General features: G+C 40.8%; 1 protein-coding gene across 1 annotated transcript; it reads right to left on the bottom strand.

Moving 5' to 3' along the window:
• Positions 1–2,741: 2,741 nt before the first annotated feature.
• On the bottom strand, positions 2,742–3,674 carry LOC130367184 (olfactory receptor 11L1-like). The gene has a single exon (XM_056569586.1). The coding sequence runs from the start codon at positions 3,672–3,674 to the stop codon at positions 2,742–2,744; it is 933 nt and encodes a 310-aa protein (XP_056425561.1).
• Between the last annotated feature and the right edge of the window lie 20,028 nt (positions 3,675–23,702).

Raw genomic sequence — 23,702 nt, 5'->3', positions numbered from 1 at the left:
AAATACCAGCAAGTGTGAAAGTGTGTGAAAACTTACAGAAAACGTTTGACCTCTCTCATTGCCAACAAAGGGTATATAACAAAGTATTGAGATGAACTTTTGATATTGACCAAATACTTATTTTCCACCATAATTTGCAAATAAATTCTTTAAAAATCAGACACTGTGATTTTATGGATTTTTTTTTCATTATGTCTCTCATAGTTGAGGTTATAATCTATGATGAAAATTATAGCCTCTCATCTTTTTTAGAAATTGCACAATTGTTGGCTGACTAAATACTTTTTTTTCTCCACTGTACATGTGAATGCGCTTTAGATGGCTGATGCGTGTTTAAATTAAACACTTTAACTGTGATGTTATGTAAAAACTTGGTAGAAATACTTTATGTGTGAATAAAGCAAGAATACAAACCAAAATTTGCCCAAGGTTGCTAATATAAATTCAATCTTAACGCTTTTAACCCCTTAAGGACCGAGCGTTTTTCCGATTTTGCACTTTCGTTTTTTCCTCCTTACCTTTTTAAAATCATAACCCTTTCAATTTTGCACCTAAAAATCCATATGAGGGCTTATTTTTTGCGCCACCAATTCTACTTTGTAATGACATCAGTCTTTATACCAAAAATCTATGGCAAGACCAGAAAAAATAAAAAAAATCATGAAATAGATTAATGCTGTACTCAGTTTGTTGTGGCCCGATCTCCCCTCCCTTCAGAGTCTGGGCCACAGGGCAGCATTTCAGCATGACAACAACCCCAAACACATCTCTAAAATGACCACTGGCTTGCTAAAGATGCTGAGGGTAAAGGTCATGGACTGGACAAGTATGTCCTCATACATAAACCCTATTGAGCATCTGTTGAGAATCCTCAAATAAAAGGTGAGGGCATGCAAGATCTCTAACATCCACCAGCTCTGTGATGTCATGGAGGAGAGGGCTCCAGAAACAACCTGTGAAGATCTGGTGGACTCCATGTCCAAGAGGCTTAAGACTGTGTAGGAAAATAATGGTGGCCGCACCAAATGTTGACACTTTGGGCCCAATCTGGACATTTCTTGCCAGGCCCCAAATTCCTCCATTGTCTTTTTGAAAAGATATATATTATTAAATAACATAAAGAAGAAAGCAGAAAATGATGAGCACCACTCAAAGTCCAGACAGTAACAGCCCGGTAGCCAAAATGCCAGACGTAAAGCACTGTGAAAAAATGATCTCCAATATCCCTCGTCAGCGGTGCACGCAAAGAAAGTCTCTGACATGTAGGTATAAAGAAAGAGCAGTTTCGGCAACTCACTGTGCTGTGCAGGGTGTCTTTAATGGAGGAGCATAAATAAACAGGTGGAGCATCCAGAGAGTAGAGCGACACAGTGTTTCGCCAGCGGCTTCTGCCGGCTCCATGCCATGACGTGGCGGCGTCTCCTCTGATATGCGCAGGTATCGGCGTCATCGGCGTCCGTCGTCACGGCAACGGCTCACAACAATGCCTGATAAACCTAAGCGGATACGTATGGTGCTCTAAACGCTGAACACAGCGGAGCGCACAGCGGTGATCACAACAAAGAGGGGAGAAATGAATGGATACATATGTGTGGCAGACTAAGATACAGTAAAGCATAAATACAGGTGAGGAAACAGTGCACACAGACCCTGCAATATACTACAATGGAGCACACAAGAACACAAATATTAAAGATCATAAAAACATACTCATGTCTACGTTGTCATTTAAGCCAAGTGGGCCCATGGCGTCCGTTCGTAGGAGCCAAATGGCCTCTTTTTTGAGTAGTATCCTATTGCGGTCACTGCCATCTTTCGGGATCGGGATCTGCTCCAAACCTGAAAAAGGTAACACCTTTTGGTCACCACTGTGGCTCGTCCTGACATGATCTCTAAGTCTTGGGCAACCTTGCCCAGTCCTTATAGAACAAAAGTGTTCTTGTACACACGGCACACGGCACTCTACCATATAGACAAAAAATTTTGACTTACAGGTAATGACAAAGTAGACATGAGTATGTTTTTATGATCTTTAATATTTGTGTTCTTGTGTGCTCCATTGTAGTATATTGCAGGGTCTGTGTGCATTGTTTCATCACCTGTATTTATGCTTTACTCTATCTTAGTCTGCCACACAGAAGTATCCATTCATTTCTCCCCTCTTTGTTGTGATCACCGCTCACGTCATTATGCCCGCCCAGCTTTGCGCGTTTCCTATCCTGCAGTTACAGGAAGCATTGCGATTGTGCTCCGCTGTGTTCAGCGTTTAGAGCGTGATACGCATGCGCTTAGGTTTATCAGGCATTGTTGTGAGCCGTTGCCGTGATGACAGACGCCGATGACGCGCATATACCTGCATATATCAAAGGCGACGCTGCCACGTCGCTGCATGGAGCCGGAAGAAGCTGCCGGCGAAACACTGTGTCGCTCTACTCTCTGGACTGCTCCACCTGTTTGTTTATGATACTCCATTAAAGACACCCTGCACAGCACAATGAGTTGCCGCAAAAAAAGGCTGATCTTGCATGGAGATCCCCGTTACCATCCGGCCCCAAGATCGCCAGTCATCAGACCTGGAGCGAACATGCTCCGGGGACTGATGGTAACGGGGTGCTCCATGCAAGATCACGGGGGTCCCCAACGGCGGGAGGCATCTTATCCCCTATCCTTTTGGATAGGGATAAGATGTCTTAGCGCCAGAGTAGCCCTTTAACACAAGTGAAGACCTTCTGATTTATAATTTACCAAATCACCCGCTTATGATATTTCTGTATAGCTTCCCAAATGTCTTTATTCCTCAGGCTGTATATAATGGGGTTGACCAAAGGAGTAAACACAGTATATAAGAGGGAGAGGATTTTACTCATAGTCAGTGTTCGGCCTTTTGTTGGGACAATATAAACACCGAACATAGTCCAGTAGAATATGGAGACCACAATGAGATGAGAGCTACAGGTGGAGAAGGCTTTCTGTCTACCAGTATTGGATGAGATCCTTAGGATTGTTAGGACAATATAAGTATAAGATAATACAATGATGGTGGTTGGGATTATCACAATTGGTATACCCATAATATAAATCACTATGTGAATAGTAAAGGTGTCAGAACAGGAAACTTCTAATAAGGGAATAATGTCACAGAATAAATGGTCAATGATATTTGGCCCACAGAAGTTTAGCTTTGCTGTTTTGATAATGTAAATCAAAACAATGGAAAATCCAAGAAGCCAACATAGTATAGACAATACCATACAATGTCCACTTGTCATGATAGAGGAGTAACGGAGAGGATTACAGATGGCCACATATCTGTCATAAGACATCACAGCAAGGAGGAAACATTCAGATGCCTCAGAAGCACAGAACAAATACAACTGAGTGATACAACTAATTAAACTCATGGCCCCCCCATTATTCAAGAGGATTTTAAGCATCTTGGGGACAATATCAGTGATTATCAATATGTCACTGATGGACAGTTGTGATATGAAGAAGTACATTGGGGTGTGGAGGTTCTTGCTGGTGGACACCAGGGTGATGATCAGGAGGTTACCACATATTGTACCACAGTAAATCACAAGGAGAAAACAGAACAGAGAAAATCTTATATTTTTGCTTGTTTGAAATCCTAAGACTAAAAACTCAGAGACTTCAGTCAGGTTGTCCTTCTGCATATATAATAAAGAGGAGTTATGCTGTAATAAACCAAAAACAGTAACATATTTCATAACATATACATAAATCATCAGTGGGTAGTGGTTGTCTTAGATTGCCATATAGGTACATCATTGATTACCATGATGGCACAACAGCTGGTCCGCATCAGCAGCAGGGTTTTGGCTTTGATTGACAGCTGCACTCCTGCACCAAGCGCAGAAAACACTGGTCCTGGGTGTTCAACCCCATAAACACTGTGATAAATGTTGATCACGGGGCAAACAATGGAAGAAGCTTCTTTTGTATAGTACTTGTGAGCCCCAGCAATTATTAAAGGGGTACTCTGCTGGAAAACATTTTTATTAAATCAACTGGTGCCAGAAAGATAAACAGATTTGTAAATTAGACAAAAAGAATTTTCGAGGCTCAAGGTCTTTGGATAAGGAACACACTTGTTGTTTAAAATATATGAAATATTAATTAATTAATTAATTACTATCAACTGATAGTCCGGGATCACAGGGCCCTTGTAAATCCACGGAATCAGAATATTCATAAAAATTATAAAATCATAAAATTCATATGTATATTCATAAAATAAAATTATATATACATCTATAGATGTATAAGACCACTGAAAAGGGTAGCAGCTATTTCAAATTGGCACTCTGGATAGTAATTGTAAAACTAATGTCCATCAAAGTGCCAGTGCAGTCCTGAAAATATGTAACACAGTCTATCACACTTATGAATGTCCTTTCAAGACAGTTAAGTGGCAGTTGAATAATATTCAGGTGTCTGTGGCTCCAGACTTAGATGTCGCTCTGTATATTATATATTTAAGCCGCTGAAGAAAGCACCTAGTGGGTGCTGAAACGCGTCCGGCGACCCCCCCCCAAGAGACGTATGAGACCACTATCATCATTTGCAGTCCAGAGCTATTATCGGCTATCACACGGACACTTCTGAGCTCGCGGTCAGAGACTGGGAGCGCGTGCTCTCTACACGAGGACGCTACCTGGATTACCTGCCTTGCAAGCGCAGCAGCCCCTGTATCTATCGCCCACCATCTGCTAACATTGCGCGAATAGGAGTCGGCAGAGACTCCAGCGGGGACAGACGGCTGCCTGACATCGCTGAGGACAAGCAAGGAACGGTAAAGTTACCTCCCGAGAATTGCATCAGGACCGGTGAGCTAAAGCTTTTCCAAACGCTATGCGCATAGTTTGAATTTACCGCTGTGGAATACAGCATCCTAGGATTGCTCTATATAACAGACAGAGCGACATCTAAGTCTGGAGCCACAGACACCTGAATATTATTCAACTGCCACTTTACTGTCTTGAAAGGACATTCATAAGTGTGATAGACTGTGTTACATATTTTCAGGACTGCACTGGCACTTTGATGGACATTATTTTTACAATTACTATCCAGAGTGCCGATTTGAAATAGCTGCTACCCTTTTCAGTGGTCTCATACATCTATATATATATATATATATATATATATATATATATATATATATAATTTTATTTTATGAATATACATATGAATTTTATGATTTTATAATTTTTATGAATCTTCTGATTCCGTGGATTTACAAGGGCCCTGTGATCCCGGACTATCAGTTGATAGTAATTAATTAATTAATTAATATTTCATATATTTTAACCAACAAGTGTGTTCCTTATCCAAAGACCTTGAGCCTCAAAAATTCTTTTTGTCTAGTACTCTCATTTCAGACACCTTGGGTACAGGTGTTAGTTTGAGTTGCCCGGGTCATTCTAGTTAAACTTTCCGCAGGAGCCTCTCCGTCCTTTTTCTAGATTTGTAAATTACTTCTATTTAAAAATCTTAATCCTTCTAGTACTTATCAGCTGCTGTATGCTCCACAGGAAGTTGTTTTCTTTTTTAATTACTTTTCTGTTTGACCACAGTGCTGTCTGTTGACACCTCTGTCCATGTCAGTAACTGTCCAGAGCAGGATAGGTTTGCTATGGGAACAGAAACAAAATTTTAAAAGAAAGGAACTTCCTCTAAAAGCATACAGCAGCTGATGAGTACTGGAAGGATTAAGATTTTACAATTTACAAATCTGTTTAACTTTCTGGCACCAGTTGATTTATAATAAAAATTGTTTTCCACCACCGGAGTACCCCTTTAAGGCCCCCAAGGCTTTCTAGTGTTTTTTTTAGGGCTCATCCCAGGTGTGTCACAATAAATACCTGTGTATTTTATATTAACAGGAAGTTATGTACAGTCATATACATATGTTACAGTATCCAATGCATTTGGAAAATTTTTCCTATGTTGCAATTAAAATTAAAATCAATTTTCCCCATCACTCTGCACTCAATACCCCATAATGAGAATGTGAAAATAGAAATTAAATTTTTTTGCAAATTTGTTAAAAAGGACAAAAACTTTACAGGTATTTTGTCACTTTGCCATGACACTGGTAATTTTTTTTTATTGGGGTCTTCCATTTCTCTTGATGTTTCAGCACCATGAATATAGTCACCAGTAGTAAAGTCAGGTAATTGGAAAGGATTTTGAAAGACACAGCCCTGTCTATATAAGGTGTAAAAGCTGACAATGCTTATTAGAGGGAAAAAAAATCCATGTGGTGGAAAGAACTGACTGTAGAGCTCAGAGACAGGTTTGCTTTGAGCCCCATTTCTGACTACTGCACTAAAAGTTCCCAGGAGCACAGCTGTCTACATAATACTGAAATAGAAGAACTTTGGAAAAATCTGGACTCTTCCTAAAGCTGCCACCCCACAAAACTAAGTAATTAGGGAGAAGGGCCTCGGTAAGAAAGGTGACCAACAACCCAATGGTCACTCTGGCTGAGCTCCACAATCTGTGCTTTATGGTGAATTATCAAGAAAGAAGCCTCTCCTCAGTATAATACACATGAAAACTACCTGCATTTTGCAGTAAAGGACTCGTAGACTGTTGAAAACAAGATTCTCTGGTCTAATCATAATCATGCTGTAAAAATGTTTTTCAGCAGCTGGGAGAAGGACACTGTCAGGGTTAAAGAAAAAATAAACTGTTTGGAGTGAAGTACAGAGAGATTTGGAAAAGCTGATCCAGAGTACTCTGGACCCCAATCTGGGCCGAAGGTTCAACTTCCAACAAGACAATGACCCTAAGAACACAACCAAAATAATAAGGGAGCGGCTTAGGGACAACTCTGTGAATGTCCTTGAGTGGCCCAGCCAGAACCCCAAACCCAACTGAACATCTTTGAGGAGACCTGAAAATTTCTTCTATCGATGATCTCCATTAAATCCTAAAATCCATATACAGTATATTTTCCAAAGATTGTGAGAGGAATCTATTACAGACTGTTTTAGGCCTGATTACATAGAGCTTAAGCCTATAAAACTTACATCAAACATCTTTTTGTCCCTGATATTCATTTGGAGAATTTTTTTATTTTCAAATGTTTTATAAACAAATTCTGCAGAATCAAGAGACTGGAGTTTAATCCAACATCACAGAGACGTGTTGTGCAGTCGTCAGGCACAGGAATACAGAGAAAAATGAGATGAGGACTAGATATTTATATACTAAATAAAGGAAAGGAGCCAGACAGGACGAGTCTTAGGAGATTATTTACCACTGTCTCACGAGTCCCTTTAGTTTAAATCATTTGAGAAATAGAAAAATAACAATACAATTACTGGCTTGATTGCAAAAATATCCAAACCAAAGAATTGCAGTAATAATAAAGATAAGATCAAGAAAAAGTTAAAGTTTGATTAAGAGAACTAAAAGAACACTTGTCTAAAGTAATTTCAGCTTTTCTTTTATTCCCTTCCATACAGTGTTGAGCAAACCAAACCCATAGAACACAGGTTCAGTCAGAACTGTAGAAAATGTTTGTTTTGGTGCAATGGTGATTTTTGGCCTGTTTGCTTCGGCCAAATCAATGTTTGCATATAATAAGCTGGGGATGCATTGTGCAACGTATTACTGTAATAGAATCTCCGGGTCGGCACACTGTGCCTTATGGTGGAAATATTCCATCCACCCTACACAGGAAGCCAGCACTGCTATTTACAGTCTTGATTTGCTGCCAATTGCTGACATGTATGTGGTTTCCCAGACAGAAGCAGACAATTTTTGAGGCTAATTCGTGAGAAACCTTTTTGCTTCTGCAGTAAGAAGATGCTAGAAAGGAATAACTTTTTTCTTACAGGAAAAATACAATGACTGGTTTAGGACAACACTAGAGAAGAGCGAAGTTATAGTGCGCATGCCAGAGCTTTAAGATTTAAAGGGCCAATGCGCTCATTAGTATAAAAACGGTGGCTCCAATCCGCTTTGCAGCAGGCTCTGGTGAAAACCAGAGGCACCTTAGACTCTGCTCCCTGGTATGGTCCAAGTAATCTGCCACACAGGTCCAGCGGATCCACATCCACCGGTGCTCCTGTCTTCTGAAACGTGAGTGTTACAGTAATATCCAGCCATGGATCCCGCTGAGGTCCCCAAGCCTGAAGTTTCGGATCTTCCCTCCTTTGTAGTACGTTAGTCGCAGCAGTTGGCCCGAGAGGCGTAGCAACTTTCTCAAATTTCTGCTATGATGCAACAGCTTTTGGCCTTACAACAGCAGCCGGTACCGCACCCTGGTACACCACCGGTTCCTGCAGTGTCTTCTGGCTCCCAGCTATGTCTGCCATTACCTTCCAAGTATGATGGGACAGGAAGAACTGCGCTTAGAGAGGGAAGCAGCTCGAACACGGAGATATCCTCGCCTGGCACCTGTGTTTCAACATCCACCTCTTCAGTTTCCTGTGCCTCTTGCCGAAGAGGCTATGCAAGTGGATCGTTTTCGTCTTACGCAACAGGAGAGGTCACGACAACGTAGTGAGAATTTGTGCTTGTATTGTGCTAGCCCAGAGCACTTCCTCAAGGACTGTACAGTTCGCCCACAGCGTACGGGAAACGCACAAACCTAGGGTACGTGGGAGAGGCGTCACTGGGTGTGAATACTACCTCTCCACGCTTAACTATCTCTATACAAGTCTTGGCTTCAGCCAAGTCTTCCTTCAGCGCTACGCCTTTTTTGGATCAGTGAGTGACTTTATTGATGCTTCTTTGGTCCACAAGTATCATCTTCCTCTTACTTGGCTTGCTAAGCCCTTGTTCATCTCCTCTGTTAATGGACAAAATCTGGACTGTAAGGTTAACTTCCGTACAGAATCTCTCGTCGTGCAAGTGGGAGTATCGCATAAAGAAAAGATTGAATTCTATGTTCTGCCAAACTGTACTTCTGAGATTCTTCTTGGCTTTCCTTGGCTACAATACCATTCTCCGCAACTGGATTGGAGAACTGGAGACATTACTCGTTGTGGACAATCCTGTCAAAATCTTTGCCTCCAATCAGTTCAGTGTAAAAAAAAATTTTTTGTCCTCCCCCTTTACCTGACCTGCCACCACCTTACCAAGATTTCTCTGACGTTTTCTGCAAGAAACAGGCTGAGTTGCTGCCTCCACATCGTCCTTATGACTGCCCTATCGATCTTCTGCCTGGTACCACTCCTCCTCGTGGGAGGATATACCCTCTATCAGTTCCTGAGACCAAAGCCATGGCTGAGTATATCAGGGAGAATCTCCAAAAGGGATTTATCCCTAAGTCCTCTTCTCCTGCTGGAGCAGGTTTCTTCTTCGTAGGGAAGAAGGATGGCTCACTTCTTCCATGCATTGACTACAGGGGACTTAACAAAATCAAGGTCAAGACCCCTTACCCTCTAACTCTTATTTCAGAACTTTTTGACCATCTATTTGGTGCCAAGGTCTTCTCCAAGTTGGACTTATGTGGAGTACATAACCTCATTCATATCTGCAAGGGAGATGAATGGAAAACAGCCTTCAATACTTGTGACGGACATTTTGATGATCTCATAATGCCTTTTGTCTCTGCAATGCTCCTGTCGTTTTTAAAGAGTTTGTGATCTTCTCTACACTTTTGATTTAGTATACCTAGATGACATCCTGATCTTTTCTTCCAACTTACAGGATCATCATACTCATGTTCGTCTGGTTCTTAAGCGACTACGGAAGAATCCTCTCTACGCCAAACTGGAGAAATGTCTGTTCGAGAAATCTAGTCTTCCATTTCTTGACTACATTGTTTCTTATTAGGGCCTGCAGATGGATCAAGATAAATTGTCTGCAGTATTGGATTGGCATTGTCCTTCGGGCTTACCTGCTATTCAATGCTTTCTGGGATTCACAAACTATTATTGTCAATTTATCCCACATTTTTCATCCTTAGTTGCTCCATTTGTGGCTCTCACTAAGAATACTTCTAATCCTAAGTCTTGGCCTGAAGAGGCTGAAAAGGCCTTCTCCCATTTAAAGTCTGCGTTTGCCTCTGCTCCCGTTTTTACAAGACCGGATCCAGAGAGGCCCTTTGCTATGAAGGTTGATTCCTCATCTATTGGAGCGGGTGCCGTTCTTACTCAGAAAAACGCCAAGAGCAAGACTGTTACTTTTGGGTTCTTCTCCAGGACATTCTCTCCTGCTGAGTGGAATTACTCCACTGGAGATCGTGAACTCCTCGCTATCAAGCTAGCTTTGGAGGAATGGCAACATTTATTGGAAGATTCTTCTCATCCGGTCAGCATCTACTCCGACTATAAGAATGTTCTATACCTTCAGTCTGCTCTGCTCAGCGTTTGAACCCCCGCCAGGCAAGGTAGTCACTTTTCTTTTTTAGCTTCAACTTCTTGATTCACTTCCGTACAGCAGACAAGAACATAAGGGCTGATGCTCTTTCCAGGTCCTCTGACGTCAGTGGTTTGGACTCCACGCCTAGGCATATTATTACTTGGCTCCTGCCGATATTCAGAAAGTTCCTCCGGGAAAATCCTTTGTCCCCGCTAGATTGAGACGCAAGGTCCTGAAATGGGGTCATTCTTCCTTGACAGCAGGGCATCCAGGAATAAGAAAGACTCTACTTCTTATCTCCCGGCACTACTGGTGGCCACATCTTTAACGTGATGTTTCTGATTTTGTTTGCTCCTGTGAAACTTGTGCCTGTGACAAAACTCCTTGACAGAGACCTGCAGGACTCTTAAAGGGGTACTCCCACCCTAGACATCTTATCCCCTATCCAAAGGATAGGGGATAAGATGTCTCATCATGGGGGTCCCCCAACATATATCAGCTAGCAGCTAAGTTGAGGATACTTCGGTTTCCACCAGAGAAAACAAACTACAGGGTGATCATGATCACCCTCTGTTAGGCTATTACTGCCCTAGGTTTTATGTCCATTTAGGATAATAATCCAATCAATACTTGAGACTACCTCTAAACAGAGTAAGATATGTTCAATGGAACGCGGATACAACGAGTTAGTCACAGATGAGAGACAAAAACTACATGGGCTAGTAAAACTGCTCATTTTCTGTTTTCTGATACCACCACCAATTATATGAAATTTATGATGTGTCTCAATCTTCAAATTTGGAATTGGTTTGTTTCCAATTCCGGCTCCTATGGATCCTTCTAGGTTGTCCATGACAAAAAGCACAGCTATATATTTTTGCTGTCTTTAACCCCTTTCTCCGTTTTTTGCACTTTCGTTTTTTCCTCCTTACCTTTTAAAAATCATAACCCTTTCAATTTTCCACCTAAAAATCCATATTATGGCTTATTTTTTGCGTCGCCAATTCTACTTTGCAGTGAAATTAGTCATTTTACCCAAAAAAGCACGGCGAAACGGAAAAAAAAAATCATAGTGCTGCAAAATCGAAGAAAAAACGCCATTTTGTAAATTTTGGGGGCTTCCGTTTCTACGCAGTGCATATTTTGGTAAAAATGACACCTTATCATTATTCTGTAGGTCCATACGGTTAAAATGATACCCTATTTATATAGGTTTTATTTTGTCGCACTTGTGGAAAAAATCATAACTACATGCAGGAAAATTTATACGTTTAAAAATGTCATCTTCTGACCCCTATAACTTTTTTATTTTTCCACGTACATGGCGGTATGAGGACTCATTTTTTGTGCCGTGATCTGAAATTTTTATCGGTATGTTTTTTGTTTTGATCGGACTTTTTGATCACTTTTTATTCAGTGATTTAATGGTATAAAAAGTGAACAAAATACGCTTTTTTGGACTTTGGAATTTTTTGCGCGTACGCCATTGACCGTGTGGTTTAATTAATTATATATTTTTATAGTTTGGACATTTACGCATGCGGTGATACCACATATGTTTATTTTTATTTTATTTTTTACACTGTTTTATTTTTTTTTTCTGGGAAAAGGGGGGTGATTCAAACTTTTATTAGGGAAGGGGTTAAATGACCTTTATTAACACTTTTTTTAAACATTTTTTTGCAGTGTTATAGGTCCCATAGGGACCTATAACACTGCACACACTGATCTTCTACACAGATCACAGGCGTGTATTAACATGCCTGTGATCAGTGTTATCGGTGCTTGACTGCTCCTGCCTGGATCTCAGGCACGGAGCAGTCATTCGCCGATCGGACACTGAGGAGGCAGGTAAGGGCCCTCCCGGTGTCAGGTCAGCTCTTCGGGATGCCGCGATTTCACCGCGGTGGTCCCGAACAGCCCGACTGAGCAGCCGGGTCACTTTCACTTTCGCTTTAGAAGCGGCGGTCAGCTTTGACCACCGCTTCTAAAGGGTTAATACCGCACATCGCCGCGATCGGCGATGTGTGGTATTAGCTGCGGGTCCCGGCCGTTGATGAGCGCCGGGACCGAAGCGATATGATGCTTCATATCGCGGGAGCCGACGCAGGACGTAAGTATACGTCCTGCGTCGTTAAGGGGTTAAGACTGAAATAAACAAAACTCACATAAACATCATATTAAAGGGGTACTCCACTGCTCAGCGTTTGGAACAAACTGTTCAGAATGCTGGAGCCGGCGCTTGGAGCTTATAATGTCCTAGCCCCGCCCCATCATGATGTCACACCCCACCCCCTCAATGCAAGTTTATGGAAGTGGGCATGGCGGCTGTCACGCCCCCTCCTATTGACTTGCATTGAGGGGGTGGGGTGTGAAGTTTTGACGTCATGAGCTCCCGGTGCTGGCTCTGACATTCTGAACAGTTGTGTTCCAAATGCTGAGCAGCGAAGTACCCCTTTAATGATCCTGTGGAAAAAATTTACTAGTAATCAATAATCATTAATTATTATTAGCATGATTGAATTGTTATAATTATTAATTCATGCAATTTATTTAGTTCACTTGACACTCCTGTCTCAGCTGTAAAACTTTTCTTCTTTTATTTCACATATCTCGGGAACCGCCCAGTTTAGAAGAGGTTTACTATGGGGATTTGCTTCTAAACTGGGCGGTTCCCGAGACACATGTCATCAGAGAGCAGTACAGCTCTACAACAACCTTAACTTCAGAAGCTCATAAGTACCTCAAAGGACTAAGATTTTTTAATAGAAGTAATTTACAAATCTGTTTAATTTTCTGGAGCCAGTTGATCCCATCATCCAATAGGAGTGGCGTGCGTAGCGACGTGATGGTGGCGACGGAGAGCGAGGATGCCGGGGAAGCAGAGGCCTTGCCGGAGGGTCGGGGACACCTTGGAGCCAGCAATGGACGGTGACATCCCAGGCAGCGGGGATGAGCGGGTCCGGAGTGGCTGGGACAGGTGTGTACAACTTTCTCTAACAGTTGTCTTCAACCTAATAGAACCAATAAAAGGAAAAACCACCAAGGGGACTGTATAAGATTAAATATCATACTTTATTGGTTTATAAATTAAACAACATTTAAATCTACAATGAGACATGGACAGAAATGGTGGCGGGGACCAGGGAGGTAGGGAGGACAAAGGAGAAAGTAAGTTGATAATCCAAGACTATAGTAAAAGATTTTTTACACCCAGAAACATATGTCACAAGTAAGACAAACTGCATCAAGCTGTCATAAAAGTCATGACAATAGTAAGGCAGAAAACCGGTGCAAGTGTCAATAAATAATAATAGACAAACCAGGTAATTGTGGTATAGAGGAAGCCGGAAAACAGTGCCGACTACCTCATACAAAAAGACAACCGCAGGGTGAAAAACGAAATACAACAGTCCCCCCCACACTCCCCGATAACCCACCAAACCACCGACGCGTTTCGCCCAGTGGGGCTTTGTCCAGGAGTGCCTGGTTTTGTCCAGGCATGCACTGGTTGCATTTGTGTAATAACAACTTATAGCAACAAACTCATCTGTGGTTCTGGTATGGGTTTAACCCCTTCAGTACCAGACAGTGATATTGACTATGTATAGACCACGCCCATAGTTACATAGTTACATAGTTACATAGTTAGTACGGTCGAAAAAAGACATATGTCCATCAAGTTCAACCAGGGAATTAAGGGGTAGGGGTGTGGCGCGATATTGGGGAAGGGATGAGATTTTATATTTCTTCATAAGCATTAATCTTATTTTGTTCCAGGAATGTATCTAATCCTGTTTTAAAGCTGTTAATTGTTCCTGCTGTGACCAGTTCCTGAGGTAGACCGTTCCATAAATTCACAGTCCTCACGGTAAAGAAGGCGTGTCGCCCCTTGAGACTAAACTTTTTTTTCTCCAGACGGAGGGAGTGCCCCCTCGTCCTTTGGGGGGGTTTAACCTGGAACAGTTTTTCTCCATATTTTTTGTATGGGCCATTAATATACTTATATACGTTTATCATATCCCCCCTTAAACGTCTCTTCTCAAGACTAAACAATTGTACCTCCTTTAATCGCTCCTCATAGCTAAGATGTTCCATGCCCCATATTAGTTTAGTCGCGCGTCTCTGCACCCTTTCCAACTCCGCAGTGTCCCTTTTATGGACAGGTGACCAAAACTGAACAGCATATTCCAGGTGAGGCCGTACCAATGCTTTATAAAGGGGGAGTATTATGTCCCTGTCCCTTGAGTCCATGCCTCTTTTGATACATGACAATATCCTGCCGGCTTTGGAAGCAGCAGCCTGACATTGCATGCTATTCTGTAGTCTGTGATCTACAAGTACACCCAGATCCTTCTCTACCAGTGACTCTGCCAGTTTAATCCCCCCTAAGACATACGATGCATGCAGGTTATTAGTACCCAGATGCATAACTTTACATTTATCCACATTGAACCTCATTTGCCAAGTGGATGCCCAGACACTTAGTCTATCCAAGTCATCTTGTAACTTATGCACATCCTCTATAGACTGTACCGTGCTACAAAGCTTGGTGTCATCTGCAAAGATAGAAACAGAGCTGTTAATACCATCCTCTATATCATTGATAAATAAATTAAACAACAGCGGTCCCAGTACTGATCCTTGGGGTACACCACTAATAACCGGGGACCAATCAGAGTACGAATCATTGACCACCACTCTCTGGGTACGATCCATGAGCCAGTGTTCAATCCAGTTACAAACTAAAATTTCCAAACCCAAAGACCTTAACTTACCTGTCAGACGTCTATGAGGGACAGTATCAAATGCTTTAGCAAAATCCAGAAACACTATATCCACAGCCATTCCTCTGTCAAGGCTTCTACTCACCTCTTCATAAAAGCAAATTAGATTGGTTTGACAACTTCTATCCTTAGTAAACCCATGCTGGTTATCACTTATAATACTATTATCCCCTATGTATTCCTGTATGTAATCCCTTATAAGTCCTTCAAACAATTTACCCACAATGCACGTTAAACTTACCGGTCTATAGTTTCCTGGGGAAGACCTAGAGCCCTTTTTGAAGATTGGCACCACATTCGCCTTGCGCCAGTCCCTTGGCACAATACCAGACACCAGAGAATCTCTAAATATCATGAACAGGGGTACAGATATTACTGAACTTACCTCTCTAAGAACTCTTGGGTGTAGTCCATCCGGTCCTGGGGATTTGCTTACATTTATATCACTTAACTTACCTTGTACCATCTCTACATTAAGCCAGTTCAGTACATTACATGATGTGTTACCAGCACTGACCTGGCCAATGTCAGCTCCTTCTTCCATAGTGTATACAGAACTAAAGAACCCATTCAGTAGCTCCGCCTTCTCTTGATCGCCTGTGACAACCTCCCCATTATCATTATTAAGGGGTCCTACATGCTCTGTCCTTGGTTTTTTTGCATTTATATATCTAAAAAAATATTTAGGATTAGTTTTGCTTTCTTTGGCCACCTGTCTCTCATTTTGAATTTTTGCTGTTTTTATTACATTTTTACAGATTTTATTAAGCTCCTTGTACTGTTTAAATGTTATCGCTGACCCATCAGATTTGTATTTTTTGAAGGCTATTTTTTTGCTGTTTATTGCTCTTTTAACATCATGTGTCAGCCATGTAGGATTTAGTTTCAATCGTTTATATTTGTTCCCCTTTGGTATATATTTAGCTGTATAGTTATTTAGAGTTGATATAAAGATGTCCCATTTACCTTCTGTATCAGTATTTGAGAACACCTCCCCCCAGTCTATGTCCTGTAGTGCAGCCCTCAGCCCAGGGAAATTTGCCTTTTTAAAGTTATATGTTTTTGCCTTCCCCGCCTGTCTTTGTTTTCTACATTTTAAGTCAAAAGTAACTATATTGTGGTCGCTATTACCAAGGTTTTCCCGCACAGTTACATTACCAACCAGCTCTGCGTTGTTGGAAATGATCAGATCCAACAAGGCATCACTTCTTGTTGGGTCCTCCACAAACTGGCCCATAAAATTATCCTGCAATAAATTTAGGAATTGTCGCCCCTTTGTAGTTTTAGCCAACCCCGGACCCCAATCTATATCTGGATAGTTAAAATCTCCCATTATTACCACTGTACCTGCCCGGGCGGCCCTCTCTATTTGTTTATGAAGCCGAACTTCTATCTCTTCAGTGATATTAGGGGGTCTGTAGATTACCCCAAATATTATTTTTTCAGTATTTCCCTCCTTTTGTAATTCTACCCACAATGATTCCACATCCTCAGAATCATCACACACTATGGCATCGTTCACACTGACTTTCATACCACTTCTTACATACAGACAGACTCCACCACCTTTTCTGTTCGTTCTGTCCTTGCGAAACAATGTAAACCCCTGCAGATTGACAGCCCAGTCATGCGAGGAGTCCAGCCATGTCTCAGTGACCCCAACTATATCAATATGTTCCTCCAGTATCAAGGCCTCAAGCTCCCCCATTTTATTTGCTAGGCTTCTGGCATTTGTGAACATACACTTTACATTTCCATCCTTTATGTTATTGGGGTTAATGGGATTCAAGGGTGTAAGTTTTATTTTCCTATGAAGCCTATTCCTATTAACTATTCTAACCCCTCCCTCCGCTCCACCCCCAGGTACATTTATAATTCCCACCTCTCTATCTACACTATCTTCCCCCTCTTTGCTGTAGGTTCCCTCCCCCCAAGTCCCTAGTTTAAACACTCCTCCACCCTTCTAGCCATCTTCTCCCCAAGCAAAGCTGCACCCTCCCCATTGAGGTGCAGCCCGTCCCTACGGTAGAGCCGGTAACCGACAGCGAAGTCAGCCCAGTTCTCCATGAACCCAAACCCTTCCTTCCTACACCAGCTTCTGAGCCACTTGTTTACCTCCCTGATCTCCCGCTGCCTCTCTGGTGCGGCTCGTGGTACTGGTAGTATTTCAGAAAAGACTACCTTGGAGGTCCTTGCCTTAAGCTTGCGGCCTAAGTCCCTGAAATCATTTTTAAGGACACTCCACCTACCTCTTACTTTGTCATTGGTGCCAATATGTACCATGACTGCTGGGTCCTCTCCAGCCCCGCCCAACAACCTGTCAACCCGATCCGCGATGTGCCGAACTCGTGCGCCAGGCAGACAGCACACTGTTCGGCGATCCCGGTCTTTGTGACAGATTGCCCTGTCTGTCCCCCTAATAATTGAGTCCCCCACCACTAGTACCTGTCTGGCCTGCCCTGTACTCCTCCCTCCCTCCTTACTGGAGCAGACACCCCCCTGGCGGTCAGAGGCGGTATCCTGCTGCAGTTCTGCTAGCTCTGTAATGGCATCCCCCTCATCTGCCAAGCGGGCAAACTTGTTGGGGTGTGCCAGTTCAGGACTAGCCTCCCTGACACTTTTTCCCCTACCCCTCTTTCTAACTGTAACCCAGCTAACTGCCTGACTGTCCTGCAACTCCGTCCCACTGTCCTCCCCCACCTCTATTCCCGAGAGTGCCTGCTCAGTGAGCAGGAGACTCCTCTCCATGTTGTTAATGCTTCTCATTGTTGCCAGTCGCCCCTCTAGATGCAGGATCTGGGCTTCCAAACGGACAACTAGCACACATCTCGCACAACAATATGCACCCTCAAACTGTTGTTCAAGGATTGCATACATTGAACAGGATGTACATTGGACTGCATTTTCCAACATGGAGGCCATCTAATTATGGGGATTTCACAAAAAAAAAACAGACAGTCAAAATGACACTTAAAATTTTTTGTAGACCTTGTGGGTTCAAAAATGAAAACTCACAGCGATCTCAACCTCCTGCTTTCAAACTCCAGTTTTTGAAACTCCTCTTTCACGCCCCCTCTCACACAGCAACACTCAGAAGAGCAAGCTCTCAATAAGAGTCCCAAGCTAAGATTTATACACCTGTGCCCAATCTACTCCTCCTCCCCCTAGAGGTGGAACAGAGAAAAAAAAAAAAAAAAAATGAAAAAGGGTGTTTAAACTCTAACAGTTATCCCACTATGTGCAAAAGAGAAAAACTTACCCAAAATAAGAATGTGGGCTATAGGCAGTCGCACCCACTCCACAGATTCACTCCTCACAACAGATAATCACAGTTTTTGAAACTCCTCTTTCACGCCCCCTCTTACACAGCAACACTCAAAAAGAGCGTTGGGTTTTTATACGTTATCTGACTTTAGGCATTCTGATGCCTGCAAAAACATACATGACAATTACGTTAACCTTAACCACCACTAAATGGCATACTCTTATAAAACAGTTTACAATAACCAAACTACACATGGCTTAACCACACCCTGCCACTGCCAACACAATGGAATACAATACTTAGCATGGAATAACAGAGTTAGTTTAACACAGCCACAATTAGTGATATTGCAAAATTACTAGCAAACAAAAATAGCATTAAATCATCTGTCATCTCTCAATCATATCTCAGCAGTGCCTCCATGTTGACATGGGATAATAACTCAGTTATGATCTATGAACTATTGTCATAAAAATATTAATTATGAAAAAATTATCAAATTTATGACCTGGTGAATTGTAGACAAAGCCAATCAATACAATTCACATTTGAGTCCAACTATTTCCTCAGATATCAACAAGTTATTTTTATGAGGGGATGACATTAACGCTTAAGGATGTAGTTTTGCAATATACAATAATACACAGATATTTTAAAAGTTTGCAGATTTATTGGTTATAAGATAAGAAACATAAATGAGTAATAAACACAATTATATATGCAAATGAATATCAATTAGATATATTAGTAAACATTACAAGCTTGTTAATTAACTACATATAATGGAACAATACAAGTGAGTTGTAAGTAACTTGTTACAATGAAGCAAAAGCTACTAGGTTAGGAATATCATATAAGAAAAAGGTTAAATATCACTGTGTCCAGAGGAACCTCATGATATTAAGATGGGCAATAGCTAAGCATAGACATATCAACATGGAATGCTAAATACATTCCTCGCCCCTTTCTTACCAACTATAAATCTCATGATTCCAAGAATGGACAAATCCATCTAAGGATATAAACATGGAAGAAATGATATATACTTCCACCCCATTCTGGACTATTTTCTATAGATGATCTTGGTAAGACATTAAGACAAATAGCAGAGTTTTATGATCTCGCTAGACTATATTTTACAAGTTTCCTGTGTGGGAAATATATTTATAACACTTAGTTTGGTGAGTAGGAATTCTATCAGTATGTGACAAATAGCAGAGTTTTATGATCTCGCTAGACTATATTTTACAAATTTCCTGTGTGGGAAATATATTTATAACACTTAGTTTGGTGAGTAGGAATTCTATCAGTATGTATAAGATGATAAATTATTTTATTTAATTAATTTATTCGGCAATCTAAATGGTATAATTCCATCCACATTATCCCAATTAGTCTTAATTAAATGGAATACCATTTTTGTGTCTCTTACCAAGTCTATATAAGAACCTCGCTTCGGCTCTTAGGAAAGCTGAATGGTCCATCGCATCGTCATGGGTAGCCATAGTCTGTACCGTGTGATCAAACCGGGTTGCTGGGGTCTACAATATCATGCCTTTCATGACTTCCATCTTGTGGACCTCTTTCAGTGGCAGACCTCTTTGTCTTTGTCTGTCTATATCTTTCCTCTAGGTGTTTACAGTTTACCAACATCTGGTTTACCAGACTCTTTAATTAGTTATACACACCTCCCTAATTTGGAATTCCTTGATGAATGTAGGGTGGGTGTGTACATATGGTAATGATTATGACAACACTATAATACCCAGAATGAATTGAGCATATCACCCATAATGTCTTTCCTGTCGGTGTAATGTCAACTACCCATATGCTAGGGGATGCTATTGTACAGGCAATTAGCATCATTACCATTAAGGGTTAACTGTCAATAACTTGTCTTAAACCCACATTCCACACTTGAAGTGTGGAGCACTAAATTATAAATTCAGGGATTATTTTTGGCATACATAAGTAATAAAAACCTGGATTCTCATAGTGTGAATCTCTCTCTGTGTCTGGTAAATGGGTAATTAATTGTTAGTCAGAATAACATTCACAAGACTGGCTAACTATCTTATCTGTCTTATTTAAACAGCCATAAATATCTAAAGAGACAACAAGTATTCTTCTCCTAGACTGCAACTTGTAGAGGATAACTTTAGAATACACTGTGGCTTATTAAGAACTTATAACATGGCAGACACATCATGCTATTATTCTATAAAACAAAGTGATTCATTTTTGGGGCCTACAATAAGTATAACATCAGACAAGGAATACAGAGCACAATGAGATTAGGACTAGACATTTATATACTAAATAAAGGAAATGTTCCAGATAGGACAGTTTTAGGAGATTATTTACCACTGTTTCACGAGTCCCTTAGTTTAAGTCAAAAATATCCAAATCAAAGAATTGCAGTAATAATAAGATAAGTTAAACTTTGAGTAAAATAACTAAAATAACATTTGTCAAAAGTAATTCAGCTTTTTTAACCCCTTCTATACAGTGTTAAGCAAACCAAACCCAAAGATCTAAGGTCCAGTCGGAATTTTAGAAAATGTTTGCTTTGGCCAAAGCAATGCTTACATATAGTAGGCTGGGGATGCATTATGCAACACCCATTTTACTTTAATACAATCTCTGTGACAGCACACGGAGCCTAATGAGAGAAATATTCCAACCATCGGACACAGAAAGCCAGCACTGCTATTTGTAGCCTTGACTTGTTGCCAATTGCTGACATGAGGTTTCCCGGACAGAATCAGAAAACTATTCTGGCCAGTGCATGAGAAACTTTTCTGCTTCTGCAGTAAAAAGATGCTAAAGAGGAATAACGTTGTACTTATAGGAAAAATACAAGAACTGTTTTAGGAAAAAACCATAAAAAAAAAAAAAAAAAGGTGGTTGAGGGTTATGAATCAAGGTGTTTTGATTTTATAACAATTATTTAATATAGACCACTTAAGGACACAGACCATTATGGCCTTGAGGAAACAGTATTGAACACAACATCTGAAGGGTGAATGGTGGGCATCAGCGTTATAGGAGCCGGGACCTGTGGTCTATGAAGAGAGCACAGCTCCTGTGCATGCTTCATAGCTAGGGCAAGACTCAGGACGTATGTGTACAGGGTGCGCCAAATACCAGGCAGCCAGGGCATACAGGTGTGTCCCAAAGAAGATAAAATATTTTAAAAAAGCCACTGATAAAACTTCACATCACTCCCTTTTTCCATTTTTTTCAGATTGAAAAATGTAATTAAAAAAATGTGGTATTACCACGTGTAGAATTGTTTGAGCTATTAAAATATAACATAGTTGATCCTGTACGGTTAATTATGCAAACGCAAAGCAATACCAAAATACAAAATTGCTGAATTTTGGTCACATCACATCCCAGAAATATTTAAGAAAAAGTGATCATAAAGTCCCATTAAAACAAGACTGGTACCAATCAAAACTACAAGCCCTCATGCATCCTTTTATATGGAAAAATAAAAAAGGTATACAGGTCAAAGTGGGGAAATTTAATATTTTTTTTAAAGTATGTTTTTTTTTAATAGTAGTACCATAATAGAAAGAAATTATATATATATATATATATATATATATATATATATATATATATATATATATTTAAAGAGGTACTCCACTGTTAGACATCTTATCCCCTATTCAAAGGGGGGCCCAATGCTGGGGATCCCCACAATCCCCCCTGATGCAGCCTGGTACCTCATCATCCCGGAGCTTAGTGTTCTCTGAGGCTGATGACGGGCAGTGCAGGGGACAGGGCATCGTGACATCACGGCTCCGCCCCCTCATGATATCACTTCAGCCATCCTTAAAGGGGTTATCCAGGAAAAAACTTTTATATATATATATATATATATATATATATATATATATATATATATATATAGAAGAACAGATTTGCTGCAGCACACAGAGTAGTGTCAAGTGGTTTATTTCATTCCAATTGCTACGTTTCAACCGCACATGCGGCCTTTTTCAAGCACAAGTGAACAGTGACCATCGAGCAAGTTATATATGGTGTTCAATAAAACATCAATTACATAATTAAGTGTTACAAATATATAAAAAACTTACAATAAAAGTGTACAGGAGATACAATACACATAGCATCATGATTAAGTGGGTATATAATATATGTACCCATAAAGTGCATAACAATACATATAAAATATACATATAAAGTGCATAATAAGTTAAATAGTGCACCAGGTGAAAAATAATTAATCAAACAAATGCAGGAAGGAGAGTAGGCGGAATCTCGAGGCACTCACCCAATCAAAAAGAGGGATGTATAGATATCCTATAGACATCGTCACACCCGCATGAAAAGCAGCGTGGTATAATGTATGTACAGCGGCATTGCGGCGCAGCAGCAGCGCACGCTTGTCGCTCTACTTCCGGGAATAGGGCGGCAGCCAATGGGATAACGCCACGTAGGGCCACATGATCAAAAGAAGGATGACGCCCCATGAAGTCACGTGACTGGAAAGATGTTCACGTGACCTACACGGACGCGCCTGCGCACGGCAGTAAGTAAACAAACGCCATCTTGTAAATGGGCAAAAGTAAGGGAAAATAGAAAAAAATGGGAAATAAAAAATAAAGAATAAAAAGTAAAATGTGGAGGGATGATATAAGTTATATATAAAGTAAAGGGGTCAGCGCTTTAAATGCAGACATAGTAAAGCAACAATCATTCCTGCACATAAGCCCAAAATATCCCGTGGGACTAACACTCCCAGCACACCTCGTCATCTACTTACATGGCGACAAATGTGTCACCAGTCGGACCCCCCCAGGTCAACTTAATGTACCACAGGACAGTCCAACAGGTGGGAGAGAGTACCACACCTGGGACAATAGCAATCTTGAGGGCTGTGCAAAAGCAAATCAGTCACACACACAATAGCGCATAGACCCAGAAGTTGACTTATCAAGTCAGGGAGTATCTTTATTGGTAACAAGTATTACTCCACACAAAAGGAGGAAAAAGAAAATAAAGGAAATAAAAAATAAGGAAAACATTTTTTTAAATAAAAAAATTTTTTCCAAAAAAAATGATTTTCAAAAAACATTTTTGGTGGCTCAAGTGTGGGAAAACCATTGGCTGTCGTACATAATCCGGAAGTAATGAGTAAAGAACTACAATAGGGTTTTAAACAGAGCGAAGAATACGGGTGGTGTCTTCTTAATCCGTCGACTCTCCATTACTGCAAAATAGAAAAGAAAAAAGAATATTAGTACAAAGCAAAAAATGGTCACATTGTACTG

The sequence above is a fragment of the Hyla sarda genome, chromosome 4 (genome assembly GCF_029499605.1).
Source record: "Hyla sarda isolate aHylSar1 chromosome 4, aHylSar1.hap1, whole genome shotgun sequence".
In the NCBI taxonomy this organism is placed as follows: Eukaryota; Metazoa; Chordata; class Amphibia; order Anura; family Hylidae; genus Hyla; species Hyla sarda.
Note: the sequence above shows the minus strand (reverse complement) of the source record. Positions and strands in the feature narration are given on the sequence as shown.

Coding starts and splice junctions, on each gene's coding strand:
- LOC130367184 (XM_056569586.1), bottom strand. CDS start 3,674: ATGCAGAAGGACAACCTGACTGAAGTCTCTGAGTTTTTAGTCTTAGGA.